Raw genomic sequence first — 15,733 nt, forward strand, 5'->3', positions numbered from 1 at the left:
TGCTCTAGCTGCAGGCTGGAGGGAGCCGCAGCTTGGGGTACGCCAGACTTGACTGGGAGTAGTAGAGGTGGTGCATAAGCTCCTCCTCCCAGCACAGGATACCAAGGCAGGGGGTGGGAAAAGAGTGGGCAGGGAGTAGGAGAACCCTGCACACTGGTGCTACTGTCCCAAGCTGAGTGTGGTATCCTGCACAAATACTTCCCAAAGCCCCCAGTATAAGCAGGGCAGAAATGGCTCTGAGACTTACCATATGCCTAGGTCAGGCAGGGACAAACCAGTGAGTGATCCTGTGTGCGAGTGATCCTGCCTAGCTCCCTGGTGTCTCTCAGATGGCCTGGGGGCTCTAGCTATACTTTGCCCCCATATCCTGCCACAGTCTGAAGGGCACTGTGCCATACCCTCTTTAAGAAATCCTAGCTTTGCCCATGACAGTGCAAGACCCCAATGCTGAAGGAATATGCATTGCTTCTCTGTCCAAAGATCTGTACAGGCCAGTCTTTCCTCTTAGAAACAATGCACCTGGGGGAGTTGTCGTGGATGATTTGAATGTGTGTACACAGCCTACACCTGAAGGCAATCTGTGATCCCATTTTACTGTTCACTGTAAAACATCAAACCAACATGCTATTCCATAAGAGAAAAAAAGTACATAAGTGCACAGAACAAGTTACAGAAAGTTTATTAAAATAATTTTTAACAAACTTTTAAATCAAACAAATTTGTGCAATGATCAATATGCTTGGTTCATTTTCAATTACTGTACATAGATGGGTCATTACAAAATACTTTGTCCATTATGTTACAGAGATGATACTGTATAAAGATCCCAGGAGCTCCAGTTGTACAGCCATGCTTTAAAAAAAAGCAAAACAAAACAAAAAAAAAAAAAACAACCCCAAAACCAATAAAGTGATGCACTAAATCTACAGGGAAAAAAATTACTTCTATCTAAGGAACTTGACCCTTTGAAGAAACAGACATGTATGTAGTTAAAAATGAAACTAAAGGAAGAAACACCTGCATTACATTACCAACATCACAACTGCAATTACAGTACAGAAGGTTAAATGCAAAACTTACTGTCAACACTGTATTATACACATACTAAAATTTGTGCATGAAATTGGGCAATAAAGAGCTTTTATAAAATTGAAGATCAACAGCAATAGTTTTGACAGATTGTCAAGACATCAGCCATGAAGGTCCTGTCATCTTTTAAATTTGTTAAATCATCACAAACAGCTACGACTTAAATGAATAGTTTTCCACAATACAGTATTATTCTCATTCTGGAGAGGATTTTTTGTATACATTAAGTTGCCACCACACTATCACTTATATTGCCATCTTGAAGCTTCAAAGCAAAACTTGGTGAGATACTTAACTGATATAAATTCATGCCACTTGTGTTTGGCTCCACAATTTAGAAAACCTGGGTGGCAAATAGTGCATGCAAAATGTTAAGTGAAAACACTTTCTGGACCCACAGTTCAATTTAATATATGCCAATGATGCACCTAAGGATATGGACAAGACCAATTAAAAAAAAAATTCAAATGACAATGCATTATATCTGTAGTTTTAATTTTACTACAGATATAAAAAGGTCAACCTAATAGTTACAGTCAAAGGTTTTTTGGGGTTTTTTTTTTAGGTGCTCTAGTCGTCATCACTATACCCCGTGAAAACAGATTAGTGTTTGAAATGATAATGGGGGGGGGGAACCCCCCCCAAGTTAAGTTAAATTGCTAACTAAAAGAACTTCTAGGTCAGTCAATAGTTATTTATTCACTTGAACTTCTCCCTTTATTGAAAAAGCTGTTCAGAGGCATAGCAGGGTAGTTCCGTACCCTGGGCAGAAGCAGTAGGTCTGTTGCCCCAGCCACCCTACCTCAAGTTTTTTAAACCAAATACATACTTGGGCTAAAGATCATTCAAGAACTGGTCCTAATATTGTAAGTGTTTGATGAAGGCATTTTTTTAATCTAGATAAGATTCCTGGAAGCTGCTGCTGTTCATTAATTTGCCTTTTAGATTAGGGAAACTAATCTGCAAAATAAGCCTGAAGAGTAAGTGCTAACTATTCCTTTTTATCACTAACAAAGAATCTTGTTAACATTCATGCAATGATATTGATTTAAATCTCACACATAAAAACAAAGCATTTTTCTACTTGCTCATACTACTTTCAGTTGAATATATAGTATCATGGAATTGAAGGATAAGCAATTTGCAAGGGAAAAAAAAAAGATTCTATTCCAGTAAGACAGTATTTGTCTACATAAACTCATTATTTAATTAATTCCTAAGAGGGTCTACAGTATTTGAAGGTTACTACAGAGAGCAAGTAAAATGGCACTGCAGGTTTGAGGAGTTTCAGTGGGCGCATCTATGCTACGCGAGATGCTACACTGCTGCAGCAATGCACTATGGCAACATAGTGTTGGCGGGCACAAACCTGCCGCCACAGCTACACTGCCATAGCAACGTGCTCCCTAGCTTTAGCATGTTACTACAGTGATGTAGTGGCTAAAAATAATGGTGCACCAGTGGCATGGCACAGCACAGGCTGTTATTGCCCAACTGGAATAGAAGAATTGACTGTTTAGCACTAGGACCTAACATTTGTGCCTTTATGGAAAGGGGCGTCAGAGGTTTTTGGGGGTTTGTTTTTTTTTCCTTCAAACATTGACAGAGCAAAGGCAGTTTAATGTAAGAAGAGAAACAATCCCAATCTTAAAATAAGGAGAGTTTATTTAGAGGATGTCCATCAGTAACTATTTTTTTAAATGCCAGTTTGAGAAGATTCAATTTGACAGTACCCTTAAAAATAAAAAACAAAGAAACCCATTTACATCTATTTTCTTCTTTCCATTCCAATTTTGAATATTCTAGGATGCTCTTTTTCAGATTGGTAACTGAAGACTGAGTGGGGTAGAAGGAGGTCCTAGACAGAATGCATCTCTTCCCTATCATCTTATACGCAAGGTTGAAGAAGAATATGCTGGTCAAAAACCAGTCCCAGAATTACAGGCTGTAAAGAGACAGAACTAAAGTGTCTGTGCTAAGGGACAGTGTTACCAAAACTTCTCTCCAGCCTTATCTACTTTTAACTTTTTTAGGCATTAGATGATTTGACAAAATCATCATAGAGAGGAGAAATGTGTGGGCTTTTCAAATGTTCTAGGATTACTACAACCAAGCAGTGAAACCAAGGCTCCTAAAAATATAGGACAACAAATAACCAGAAAAGAATTGTTGGTTAGATGCACTGAAACTTCATATCAAAGTGGTGTTATTCTTGAAGTAATGCTATATGTGTGAAATAAAAGGAAAAAACAGCAAGCCATTCATCTAAAAATCCAGTAGTTAAACCATGTTACTGAACAGCAACAAGAAGCAGAAACGGTGTGTGGAAGATAAATGATGAGTTAGATCCTTACTCCCTAGAAAAATTGTGCCTCAACCAGGACTAGTTTTCTCTAATATAGAGTTTGAGCATTCTGAATTGCTACTCTTCTCAGGAGCCTTGGTCCGAAATAAGGCTGCAAGTCTTACTACAACTGTCCCATGACTAATACACCCAATAATGGGTTCTCATCATTTCCCAATTCCAAGTCAGCCCAGTAATCAAACAGAATCTTTCGATCTTCCAACAGCTGACACATTTTGGGATTCAAGAAATTTGTTTCATTTCTTTTTATTCACCCGTCTGTAACCACAACCTAGAATGTTATTACATCACAAATGTGAAGTTTTCAAGTATCTTTTTGGATCACCCTGTTATAAAGTTAGGCATGTTATTTTTAAGGGGATCATGTACTAAGCCATGAACCTAATGCATCAATGAAACATTATGCTTTATTAAGATATGATGAAATGAATGAAATGTCAAAATACACATGCTTTAGAAGGCAGAACCATTTACGAACACAAGGACTGATTTTGTTAAGTTTTGATCTTACCAAAGTTATATACTAGATGGTACTACCTACATACACTAAAAATAGACAAACAAGTCAAACAAACCAGTTGATCATAGTAAAAAAAGCAAAGTGCAAAACTGAGGGAGGGACACTATTTCCTCCAGATTAATACAAATACAACAAACATTAAAAATATTGGACAGATATATTTCAGGTAAAGACAGGTGTATTAATATACTTCTTTGGTCCATGTGCTCACATATTAAAACAGGTAACAGTTTAATCAGATTTAAGTAATTACAGCTACTATGACCAGTAACACAGAGATAATCATCAAATCGACAACAACAACAACTAAAAATAGTGATTTGGAATATTTCCTTCACATATTACAACTGTTCTACCTACCTCTAGTCTCTCTTTTTCTTTTCATACCAATACCCAGCAAATGTGGGTTTCTCACAGTTTAATTTTTCAAATACCAATAAATAACTGAAATTGTCATATCAATTAGCATATTCAGTAATGTGCCCTTGTACACTGTGGATGCATCTACATAAGGCGCTTAATGTGTAGCTAATTAGGCAACTGCAATAGAGCATCATAGGTCTGTCTACATAAGACACTTTACTTCACAGTAGAGCAAGTTACTGTGTAGTAAGCATCACCATCTACACATGCAGACCCCTGCTGCACTGTAATTTGCTCTACTCAATTTGTTACCTGTAAATGCAAGTTGCAAATTAACTGCCAGGTAATTACTGCACAGCAAGGCATGTGTAGATGCCTGACAGAGCAAATTCGTTCCCTGTGGGAGCCCAGGCACGGACAATGTCCTTCTGGCCCAGCAGCACAGAGCTCCCTGCCCCCACTCTGCTCCATGATCACAGGGGCAGGGAGCTCCCTGTTGCTGGGGCAGGAAGCTTCCTATAAAAAGAAAATTCGCTCCCCAGCCTAGAGCTGGTTGGGATCTGCCCCTAACTGGGACAGTTGGCCAGCCCCGAGGGGGACAATGTCTCTGCCTGGGCTCTGCCATCTGAGCCCATCCTGGCAGCAGGCAGCTCCTGGAGACAGGAAGCAAATCTCCCAGCCCCTGCCAGGAGACAGTTGTCTCCTGGCCCCATGCTCCCTGCCAGCCCCTGGGCTAGTACCCAGGGGGAGCCCAAACTCCCCCCAGCTCCTGCAGGGGGCCAGTGCAGGGCTGGAGGGGGCAGGTGCAGACTGCTGTCAGGAGCACCAAATCTGCTTCCAAACGGGCATGTGTAGCTGCCTGTTAAACATGCATTTACTCCCAAAGTAAATTACGCTAGAGTAAACCCATCCAGCAGCATTTGTATGTGTAGACATACCCACTGTGGACACAAGCAGTATTAGGCCAGAGTAAACTAATTAGCTCCGCTGTAGGATACTACAGCTGAACACAAGTACTATTCTACAGCAGAGTTATTTACTCTACTGCAACGCAAATGTAGACAGTGACTGGGGCTGGCTGGGGTATGAGGGTGCTATAGTGAGGGACTGCCTGCCAGCTAGCTCCAGTGTGGCACCCTTGTGTCCCAGCCAGCCCCTCTGCAGCACAGTGAGCTGGAGGGATCAGCTCTGGGCTGGCAGGCTGACCCACCCCCCAGGTCCCCTGCCAGCTGGGACTGTGTTGCCCAGTTCAGTGTGCTGTGGTCCCAGGTGCATGTGTAGATGCTATGCCTGGGAGCAATAAGTGTCTGTGCGAATTGCACCGAGTTTTTTGCATTAATAACAGGGCACATCTACGCATGATAGTACCAAACAAATCCCTATTAATCTGTCCATATGGCGCAATGCAGGGCTATGCAGACAAACCTGATCTAGCTCTGAACAACCAGTCTTGGGTAGGAAAGCAGTATTATCCCTGTTAAAAAGTATGGGCTAATCAGTCCTGTTACGAGGTATAGTAAGTTGCTCAGAGCTAGCTCAGCAGTCTTCATATGGCACTGCATCCCAATATGCAGACATGTTGCTGGTCCCATTCATACAAAAGATGCTTTTGTTTCAAAACACTCACCAGTAGTATGATAATTGCCAAAAATCGACTCTACCCCAAGCAAATCTATCCTTTCTGAAGGTTTGTTTGGACTGATGGGGTCTATTCATTCTAGAAAACACTTTTCACTGAAGGCAATATCAAAAGACCACCTATACTTATTACACGTTGATTACAGCCCCTTGTTCTTGATAATACACTAAACTATTCAAATCCTGGAAGCAGTCCTTGGACTAGAACTTTAATGAGCAAAAGTGGTTTACCTCTTTCGAATGCAAAAGGCACTTGAGACTGCTTTTGTCTAATACTGCATTTTAATTCTAAAAGGCTACAAGTTAAAAAGCTTGCAAACAAACTAGCCACCACCTTTGGAAATACCCTTCATGAAAAAAACAGTTCAGACAATTTTCCCCTCAAAGCAGATAATTCTGTCCTATCAATATCTGTTTAAATCAGCTGGACATTATATTGAATGATCCGACTACTGCCTACCATTCCTAGGCAATAATGCTATACAGAGCATAACTAGAACTCAGTGCCCCACACCAGATTTTCAAAGATGACAATTCCATTTCAACAATTTTTTTTAAACCTAATACATGCTTGGGCTAAAGATCATTCAAAACCTGGTCCTAAGATTGTGTTTGATGAGGACATTTTTTTTTAATCCAGATAAGGAACTTCTAGATTTAAAGATTTGTTCCCCCTACCCTAGCAATTCTATTGCTTTAACAATTACATTAGGTAAGCCAAATCACAAGTAACAGCAAAAACTGAAAAGACATAAAGGGGGCAGCAAGACTTTAAATTCCTTCCCTTGAACATGTGCCTTGCACCTACATTAAGTTAAGAAAGATGAAGCCTTCGGTTATTTTATCATCAAAAGGTTTCATGTCTGTAAATCAGTTACCTGAAAATATTTTTTCCAGTTAACAGAAAGCAATTTTTAAATTCCTCCCAATAGATGGAGAGAAGTCATTCATTTTTGTTCTGGAAAATATTTCCTTGTGCCCACTAAAATACCAATTATAACAAGTATAAAGGCAAGAAGAAAAAAAAATAACCAAGAAGAAAAATGGCTTAAGATTCTCATACAAATCTAAAAAGTGACATTGCCTTGCATGTTAAAACAGGTTCCAAAAGGAAAAAAAACAAAACCAAAAAACCAAAACCCACAAAACCTCAGCATTGCATTGCAAAAGTTTATACAACTACTTTTTAAAACTCCTTCCCTCTTACATTTGGAAAGTCTTTAACTCGGTATATTTCCCAAACAACCAAAACTTAGTGGTTTTTTTGTTTTGTTTTTTTAAGAAAACGATACTAATATCAAAGGCCTGCACACAGGCAGTCCCCGACTTACGACGTTTCGAGTTACGTTTCGCACTTGCAACATTTATAAATTGACACCCCGTTTCAAATTTATGACGTCAGTTTCAACTTTACAACGGTTGATCCAATGCGACGCCACGCCACGCCAGCAAACAGGTTTGCTGCCTCACTCATCTCCCTGGAGAACATCCGTCTAAACTTCCTTGGATGCTTTCTTTAAGAAAGCAGACAAGACTCCTGAGAAGACTCTAGCCAAGAACCCTTCAAAAAGTCCAACCAAGAGCCTTTCAAAAAGTCCAGCAAAGTCACCTCAAAGAAGTCCTTCCAAATCAATGTGATTGCTATTTACAATTTAAATACATTGATGTAGCTATATTACTCATCTATAATTGATTGAGTACAAAATTCTGGGGTGTTTTTGGTGAAAGTAGGGAGTTGGGCCTTGGTTCTGGAACACATCCCCCATTTATAACATTGTTTCTTATGAGAAAATTGGTTCCAAGTTACAACGTTTCAACTTAAGACATGGTTTTCAGGAACCAATTGCATCGTAAGTCCGAGGACTGTGCATACCTGTAAATAAAGCAGTGGTAAAGCAGGGTACATTGAGAAAAATAATGGCAAAAAAAATGGGTTTATTCAGTGTGCAGAAGGATGGTGTACGTGACATTTTACTAGTATTTCATTAGTGCTTCAGGTACTATTATTTCAGGAGGCCTAAAAAATTTCTTGGGCATCCTGACAGCAGCAATTTGGGGGACATACTCTCTTGCCTCTTGCTCAACTGCATCAATATTCAATTGTTGTAAAGTACCCAGCTGAAGCAGGATATGAAGGATTCCCTCCTCATACACTCACTGTCCTTTTAAATAGGTTTTCACACGTCTATTCAGTTCAAAACATTTCATGTGTAGGACAATTTACATGAACAACACCACTGTTCCTTTTTAACCAGAAATGTATACAGAATGAATCTACTGAAAGCACCAAATACTGAATCATCTCAAACAGAAATGTAGAAATAAATGTATTATAGCCCCACTTTTGATATTGATGATCCATTATTCATGATTATCCAGCAAACATATTTTTCTCCATCAGATTACAGGCATAAGTTATGTACCACAAGTTCTTTTTATCCCTTTCAACATTCTTTGTGATGCTCTACTTTTCAGTTAAATTTTGCTTAAAATCAGGCCCATGTTTAAACATCAGATGTTTCATGATGGAAGAATTCCAATATTTTTAAAAATCTCATTAAAAGGAGATTTAATTACAACTAGTAACCTTTTTAGGATCACACTAGAAACAAAAACATCTTTTCTCTCAGATAAAGAGCTACCTGCTGTTTGAGAAGTCTTGATGAACACCTGTATTTTAGATCAAAAAAATGTACAAGTAAAAGGAATCGTTTAAAGTTCATTTTGTGTGTGTAAACAACAGATTGTTGCACACACTGTCTGTACTGCCCGATTTTCTAATCTATTGAGATATGAACTACATAGAAATCAAACTATTAAATCTCACAGAATTGCTCAACAATCAAAAATCTTTTGCATAGAGTGTTAACCATATTAATGCTGTTGACAAGGCTCCTGAAGTCCACAAGTCTCACCTAGCAGTGCCCATATACAGGTTTAAAATCAAGTAGTTACTTCACAAGCTGAATGGGGTAACATCCAGGACTCACCGGGATTCTGTTAAAGCAAGCAAGCAAGCATCCTACTCATTGACTTGAATTCACATGGAATATGTTCACAGCTTTGTTTTGTCACTACAATTTCAAACAGTCACTCTATCAAGAGTTAAAAAAAAGAAAAATAAATATGTATTTTTTTTTAAGTTTGGTACATATACATGTACCAATTCTTCAGAAGTGTGCCAGTATTTTATCACAACACTGTTAAGAATGATCTCAAATATTAACCTGATTGGCAGCTATTCAAGATGCTTTACCCCTCAACATCATACACACCGATTGCACCTTGCCGGGTGACTGAGGCACAAAAGGTACAATGCAATAGTACAACAGTTTGGACAGCAGAGGACAGTCCTGTCCCACTGGGTGGAACCCCTAGGCATCTCACACAATCCCTTTTGCACTGATTCAAGTCCATCAGCTGCTGAAACCAGTTTTCACAGAAGTCTTAGAGTGTAGCTAGAATCCTTGAAAATGAGATAATCAATGTCAATACTGTCTGTCCAACTCCAAACACAAGCGCTTCCAAGGGAGCCATATTCTTCCCTGCCACTCTGTAAATTCCAGCTACTGCAGCACCTAAAGTCACAAGAAAAAACAAACAAAAAACAAGGTTAAAGCCAAGATCTATTATTTCCAAAGTACTACCAAATAATTCTTCCAACATTGCAAATTTATGTCTAGTAAATAAGTACAGAAAATTGAGGTAATCAAGAATATTTTTATGAACTGCACTGTATTAGTCTGAAACACTGAGAAATTCTCACTTTCAAAAACCCAAAATACTCAACATAATGTTGCAAAACCCCTATAAGAATGTTAGAGTATAGGGGAAAAGGGTTCCTGTTTGGGTTTTCTTTTTTTTTATTAAGACCTTTGTCCATTCTGTGGTACTTTGAAGAGGTCTTAAGAAGTTGTCTAAATCTTTACCAGCCAAAGCACAAAAATTATCTACCCATCTACCTAGATTTTTTTCATAGTATGGCAAGTCAGAGCTATACTGGAAAAATGTTAAACCTTAAGGATTACACGAGAGCTATACAAAGTTACTAAAACAAAATAAAAGCATTGCATCATGACCAAGGACAATATATGAAAAGGAATACCACTTTAATATTCAATATAGGGATGAATAATAAGGAATTATTCTGACTTGTCCTACTGTGTTTGGGTTTTTCCATCAAAAGTACCCTGGCCTTTTGATACTACATATAGACTGCATAACCCAAGCCAAAATACTGTTCTGCAGTGTAACAGTAGTGGCAATGGTAACTTTCCCGCTATCTTCCTCATGTGAAATTTGTCATGCACATCTATGTTGCATTATGCAAAGGAAGGTCACAAACAGAATGAAAGCTGTGATGTTTTATTCAAAGTGATGTTATGTCATATTTGCACTGATCAGTAGGAAATGATGACTTCCATTGTTATATCAGAGATTAAGCTCTTAAAACAGGAACTTAATACATTTGCTTTCTGCACCTTCAGATATATCAGATCATCTTTTGCAATGAAACTCAGTCGTGTTTACTACAGTTAGGTAACTGTCAGCGTAAAAATGTATTCAATTGAATCTGCAAAGGCACTGCTAAGAGCAGCTAATGTTTATTTGATGCCCCATGAGTTAACATTATTTGGTACATGTTATCCAATCCTCCTGTACTGTACCACAGTTTGTATGCCTTAAAAAATAAAAAGGACAACAACTAGTCTTTTTTCACGATTAGAAGAATGTATTTGGGCAGGGGGGGGATCATGGAATGGTACATACTTGATACAGAAATTTTAATGTTACTTAATCACAATTAAATACCTAAAACGAAAATCACATGGGAAAAAACAAACAAACAAACGAACAAACAAACAAACAACCCCAAACCAGTAGAGAACCTGTTCACGTTTCAGTAAGCAGCAAAAACACAGACATTATTTGAAGTTAAGGAAAACAGATTTCGTTTTAAAATGAAAAGAGTTACTAACCCATTATCAGGTCAAGGTATCATAAAATAAATCTGCCAAGTGAATTAGAATAAAGCAATTTTAGATGCAAGGAGGTACATGCATCACAATAAACAGATCAAATTATAATTAATTTGCCACCTCCAAGAAAAACAACACACAAAACAAAAACAAAAACCAAAAAACCCCCCACAAAAAACAAACATTTTCCCCCCCTAAGAGCTATAGAACACACTATTCTTTTAAAATCAGGGGTAGGTAACCTTTTCTAGCTGCAGGCTAAAATGACCCACCATGGGTCAGAGGTAGGTAGATGCTAGGGCCTTGCTGCAGTCAGTATTCATCCCCATGGCATCATGGGGTAAGTACCTGCAGCTGGCACCGTCCCAGCTACTAAAGTCCCACATCTGCCAACGGGGTATGGCCCATAGGCTATAGGTTGCCAACAGCTGTTCTAAATGAAGAGGTGCTGCAGTTAAAACAAGAGCTTGTGGGTGTGTCTACACATCCATGTAGAATATTTTGCTGTGATGTGCTGATGCACAGTAGAACTAATCTACTGCACATTTAGTGTCTTGTGTAGATGCCCTGTGTGTGTAGGGTTTCATTAGTTCAAAAAGATTTTCTTACTCAAAGGCTGTTTTGTGCCATCAGTTGAAATCACTTGTTTTGGGTTATTTCAGTCAGCAGCCTTGGACAATGTTGCTCTCAAATATTCTTGGACCATCTACTGCCTAAACCAGTAGTTTTCAACCTTTAAACTCATGGCACCTTCCCAGATGATGCCAGTTCTTAACCTTTCACTCATTTTTTTTTTTTTACTGCAGAAAAATAGTAGATATTGCTGCAAAAAACACAAAAAAACCCAACTCCTCAAAAGATCACAACAGGTCAGAATGTTTGACACTATGCATTCATTACTTTAAATGTCTGAGGGTTTAATCTCGTGAGTCACATGTAGGTGTTTGCATACCCAATGGTGCCAATATTCAGCAGGATCCTTAAAAGGATCTCATGGCACCCTGGTTGAGAAATACTGGCCTAAACTGAGAAAGGTTGTTTAAACAGAATCCTCTTCCTCTCCCCTGATATTTTAGTGAAAGAATATCCTTCTGCACTCATATTTAACAAATAATAGCATCCCTAAAAATGGTCTCAAGTTCTAATGTCCTAACTTTGGAGAGACTGAAAAACTCTAGAAAGTTGAGAGATTCAGGGAAAACAACTATGGTTCCAAAACTGTTCAAGTTTTTTTTATTTCACCAATTCTGGTCTGGTCAACTGTAAAACACCAAGTTAAAAAGCTTTAATTTTTTAACTCAACACCGTTCTGTGGGGCAATGTAGCAGGGCACTAAACATGGACCCTGCTATGCTTGCCCTGCAAGGTGAACCCAACCAGGAAGCACAGCTACTGAGGGCTCCAGGACCAGGAGAAAAAACAAAAAACAAAAAAACACCCACACACACACACACACACACAAAAGAACACCAAAATTTACAGTCCAGCACCAAATGAGTTAAGCTGCATGTGTCATAGGCAGATGCAGCTGGGGCTGATTCCCAGATCTACAGCGTTCTGGTGTTCCTCAAAAAGAGGGGAAGAATCCCAGTTTAGTGATCCCTCTGGAAAGGGGGAAGCAAGGGGGAAATCACTACCTTGTGTATTGTGCGGAAGCATGAACAAGAAGTGGAAAGCAGAGGGGAAAGACTGACTGCATAAAGAGTGAGGGGCTGATGCTGAACCTGCTGCCCCATAGACTCATCCCAGCCTGGCAAAGGAGAATAATCCTGGTCTGCAGTGACGGTGAGCTTGTGCTGAGCTCCAAATTGACTCATGGAAACAGAAGAAGGTGGAGGAATAAGTGACAAATTCATGGCAAGTCTGTACCAAGTTATTTAAGTTATAGAAAAAATTAATTAGAGACTGTTTGGGGAAGAATATGGAATAGTTATGGAGACCTACTTAATTAAGAAGGACCTGATTGAACGGGTGTTGTGTTGCATGGATTAATGAGACTATGTAGAACCTGAGTTAGACAATCAGGTCTACTGATCAGTGATTTAAGATAATTTACTCTAGAACTTAATTGAGCAAAGACTCACATTTTTACCTGTTTGAGGCAAAGATTCAAAGAGACCAGCAAAGAAGGAAAAGTGGGGTAAAACCTATGCGTTGAAGCCTGTTGCCTAAAAGAATCAAGACAGTGAGTGATGGGACACGATGTAGGTAGGGGAGGAGGAGACCTGTAAATACACCTTGAGAATGCCCATCAGGTCAGCCTACTAGCAAGACATCCGCCTCCCCTGTTCAAAATATATATATATATATTTTATTTTTTATTTTTTTTTTAACATCTCAGCATGGTGGGTAAAATAACATAGTGGTAAGGCTACAAAGAGGGGCAACTGACAGTTAAGTGGAGCACTGCTGCCACAGGCAGAAATACAGTGGGTAGAAGTTGCCAACAGAAGAGTTAAAATGCAGTTAAAATTCCCATTACAAGATCATTATGGCAAGATTAAAACAGATGCATGTGTTGATGTTCACCTGTTCTGTACTCAATTGCTTAGTTTCTCTAGAAGTATTACAAATTCTGTTAGAAGACTTGTAAACTCTGACAGAGTTTACAATACAGGGATTTCACAAGTGCTCTTTATCCTGGCAATCCAAAAAGACGAGCAAGTGAGAGAGAGGCTCACAGTTGCAATTAAAGACATTTTTTCCATTTCATGACCATACGATCTTCTGTAATTTACTACAGACTTTCATGCAACTTTCAATCAAATCTCCAAAAGCATCTACATATTGCCCTATGGTAATGTTGCTATGGCACCGTGTTTTAGTACTTCCTTTTGGTAGTACTAAAAGGAAGTACTAAAGTATTTGGAAATAATTCCTTTTGGAAGTACTAAAGCACGGCACAGTACAAGTAGTTATTGCGCCATGTGATGTGTGTGATGCACAGTTAGATTTCATTGCTACATTGCTGTAGTGGCACACTATACTGGGGGAGCATACTGCTATGGCGACATAGCTGCTGGTAAATGGTAGGCCCATGTGTTTGCCATGTTGCCATAGCATGCCATACTCCGATTTAGCACGTTGCTACGTTGTCATAAGGTGATATGTAGATGCGCCCTCCCAGGACTAGCAAGAACAACGATACCTGCTAATAAAAAATGTTTGACTAAATGCTATCTTGGATAGCATCCAATTCAGCCTTTAGCAATGATGCAATACAAGTCTGCAATCTTGACAGCTGAACCAGACCAACAAGAGTCTGTCTGGCAAGCCAAATGGAGAGGAAAGTACTTGGAGACTAATAACACAGTTCCTCCCCTATAGCCAATACCACAGCAGAGGAACAGAGAGCAGTTACTCTAGTTCCAGAAAACAGTGGAATAATACCCTGTTTGAGATCTCCTCAAGGTTTCTAAAGATTAGTGGTTTGTGGAGTTCTCTGCTTCTCTGAACGTCCTATAATACTACCTTTATCAGTTGAGTTGCTCTTCCCATTATGTAAAGATAATCATGTAATTTTTTTTCTTTGAGAGTAAGGTAAAATTGTTCGTGTAGATTTGTTACCAGCATAGATAAGAAACACCGTTTAAAGAAAATAAAAGGTTCAAAAGAGTAAAAAACAAGACAGACTTACTAGTTATCATTGCTCCAGTTACAGAACCCAGAAATCCAATGCTGACCACAATGACAGAGATTAGTCTCCCCTGCCTATGCCTCTGCAGCATCACAAACATTAACACTGCCACAGCACCATGGACAAAGAGAGAAGAGAAGAGAGCCCACAGGAAAACCCAGTACCACATCTCTGAAAAGAAAGCAGTCAAAGGGTTAATGTTTCTGATGAGCTAATTTTTTTAAAATGCAAGACATCTAGAAATACTGCAATATTCAAATAATAATAGGAAAAAGAAGTTTCAGGGTTTAGAAAGAATTGGCCTGGAAACAGTGGTATATGCTTAAAACATTGGATTTACCTGGCATTCAACTTACGGGGAACAACCCTTAATAGTCCCCAAAACTGCAAAAGAAGAGTACCTCTGAAACAAGTTACTTATTCCTGAAGTAGTTTCAGAACACAAGTTTCACCCTACTTCCTTGCCCATATATTGCATTTACTACAATCCTATTCAATTAGGACATGAAAAAAAAAGCTTATCAGATATATTCAGTACTGACAAGGGTACTTTAAAGGAGGCCTTTACAAAAAGTTAAAAGATAGGAAATAGTTAAAGGAAAAAAAAAATAATAATCAAGGATATCACCTTGTCTACCCAGAAAATGGAGCACTCTAACATACTAGCCCCAAAGGATCTCTCAAGAGATTGAGAAGTAATATTTTTAAAAAACCCAAGTTACCAGTGATTTATATTCCTGCAATTTGTTGATACAAACATATTTTAGAGGAACATGAGTTTAGAAGTTACTAGGCCAAAATGGTAGTAAGCGAGTGTAATTAGGTAGTCACTTCAACAGAAGTTTCCACAATAAGTGTTGCATATAAGCAGGTTTCCCTCTGAAATGCAAGACATACACCACTACTACTACTTTGAAAGTAAAGAAGCAGGAAAGATCAGTGAAGGTGCGCGCCAATGAGAGACAGAACCAGAAGGGCCATTTAAAAATAATTAATAGCACTCGGAAGAAAATGAGTGGGGCTACAACAGAAGTAGTGAGGAAAGGCATCTGAACTTAGTGGCCAGATTTACTTCATCAGATAAGAGAAAATCTTGCAGCCTTACGAAGATTTGGGTTCAGTCTCTAGGCTACTGTACTTTG

At 38.9% G+C, this 15,733-nt stretch overlaps 1 protein-coding gene across 1 annotated transcript; it reads right to left on the bottom strand.

Annotated features, from left to right (window-relative positions):
- Positions 1–662: 662 nt before the first annotated feature.
- On the bottom strand, positions 663–14,938 carry TMEM170B (transmembrane protein 170B). The gene is made up of 3 exons (XM_006277467.3): positions 14,932–14,938; positions 14,592–14,762; positions 663–9,553 (listed from the first exon to the last, which is right to left on the bottom strand). Exons 1-3 carry the CDS (start codon positions 14,936–14,938, stop codon positions 9,423–9,425), a joined length of 309 nt encoding a protein of 102 aa, XP_006277529.1. The 3' UTR covers positions 663–9,422.
- Positions 14,939–15,733: the final 795 nt, after the last annotated feature.

This window comes from Alligator mississippiensis, chromosome 3 (genome assembly GCF_030867095.1).
Source record: "Alligator mississippiensis isolate rAllMis1 chromosome 3, rAllMis1, whole genome shotgun sequence".
In the NCBI taxonomy this organism is placed as follows: domain Eukaryota; kingdom Metazoa; phylum Chordata; order Crocodylia; family Alligatoridae; genus Alligator; species Alligator mississippiensis.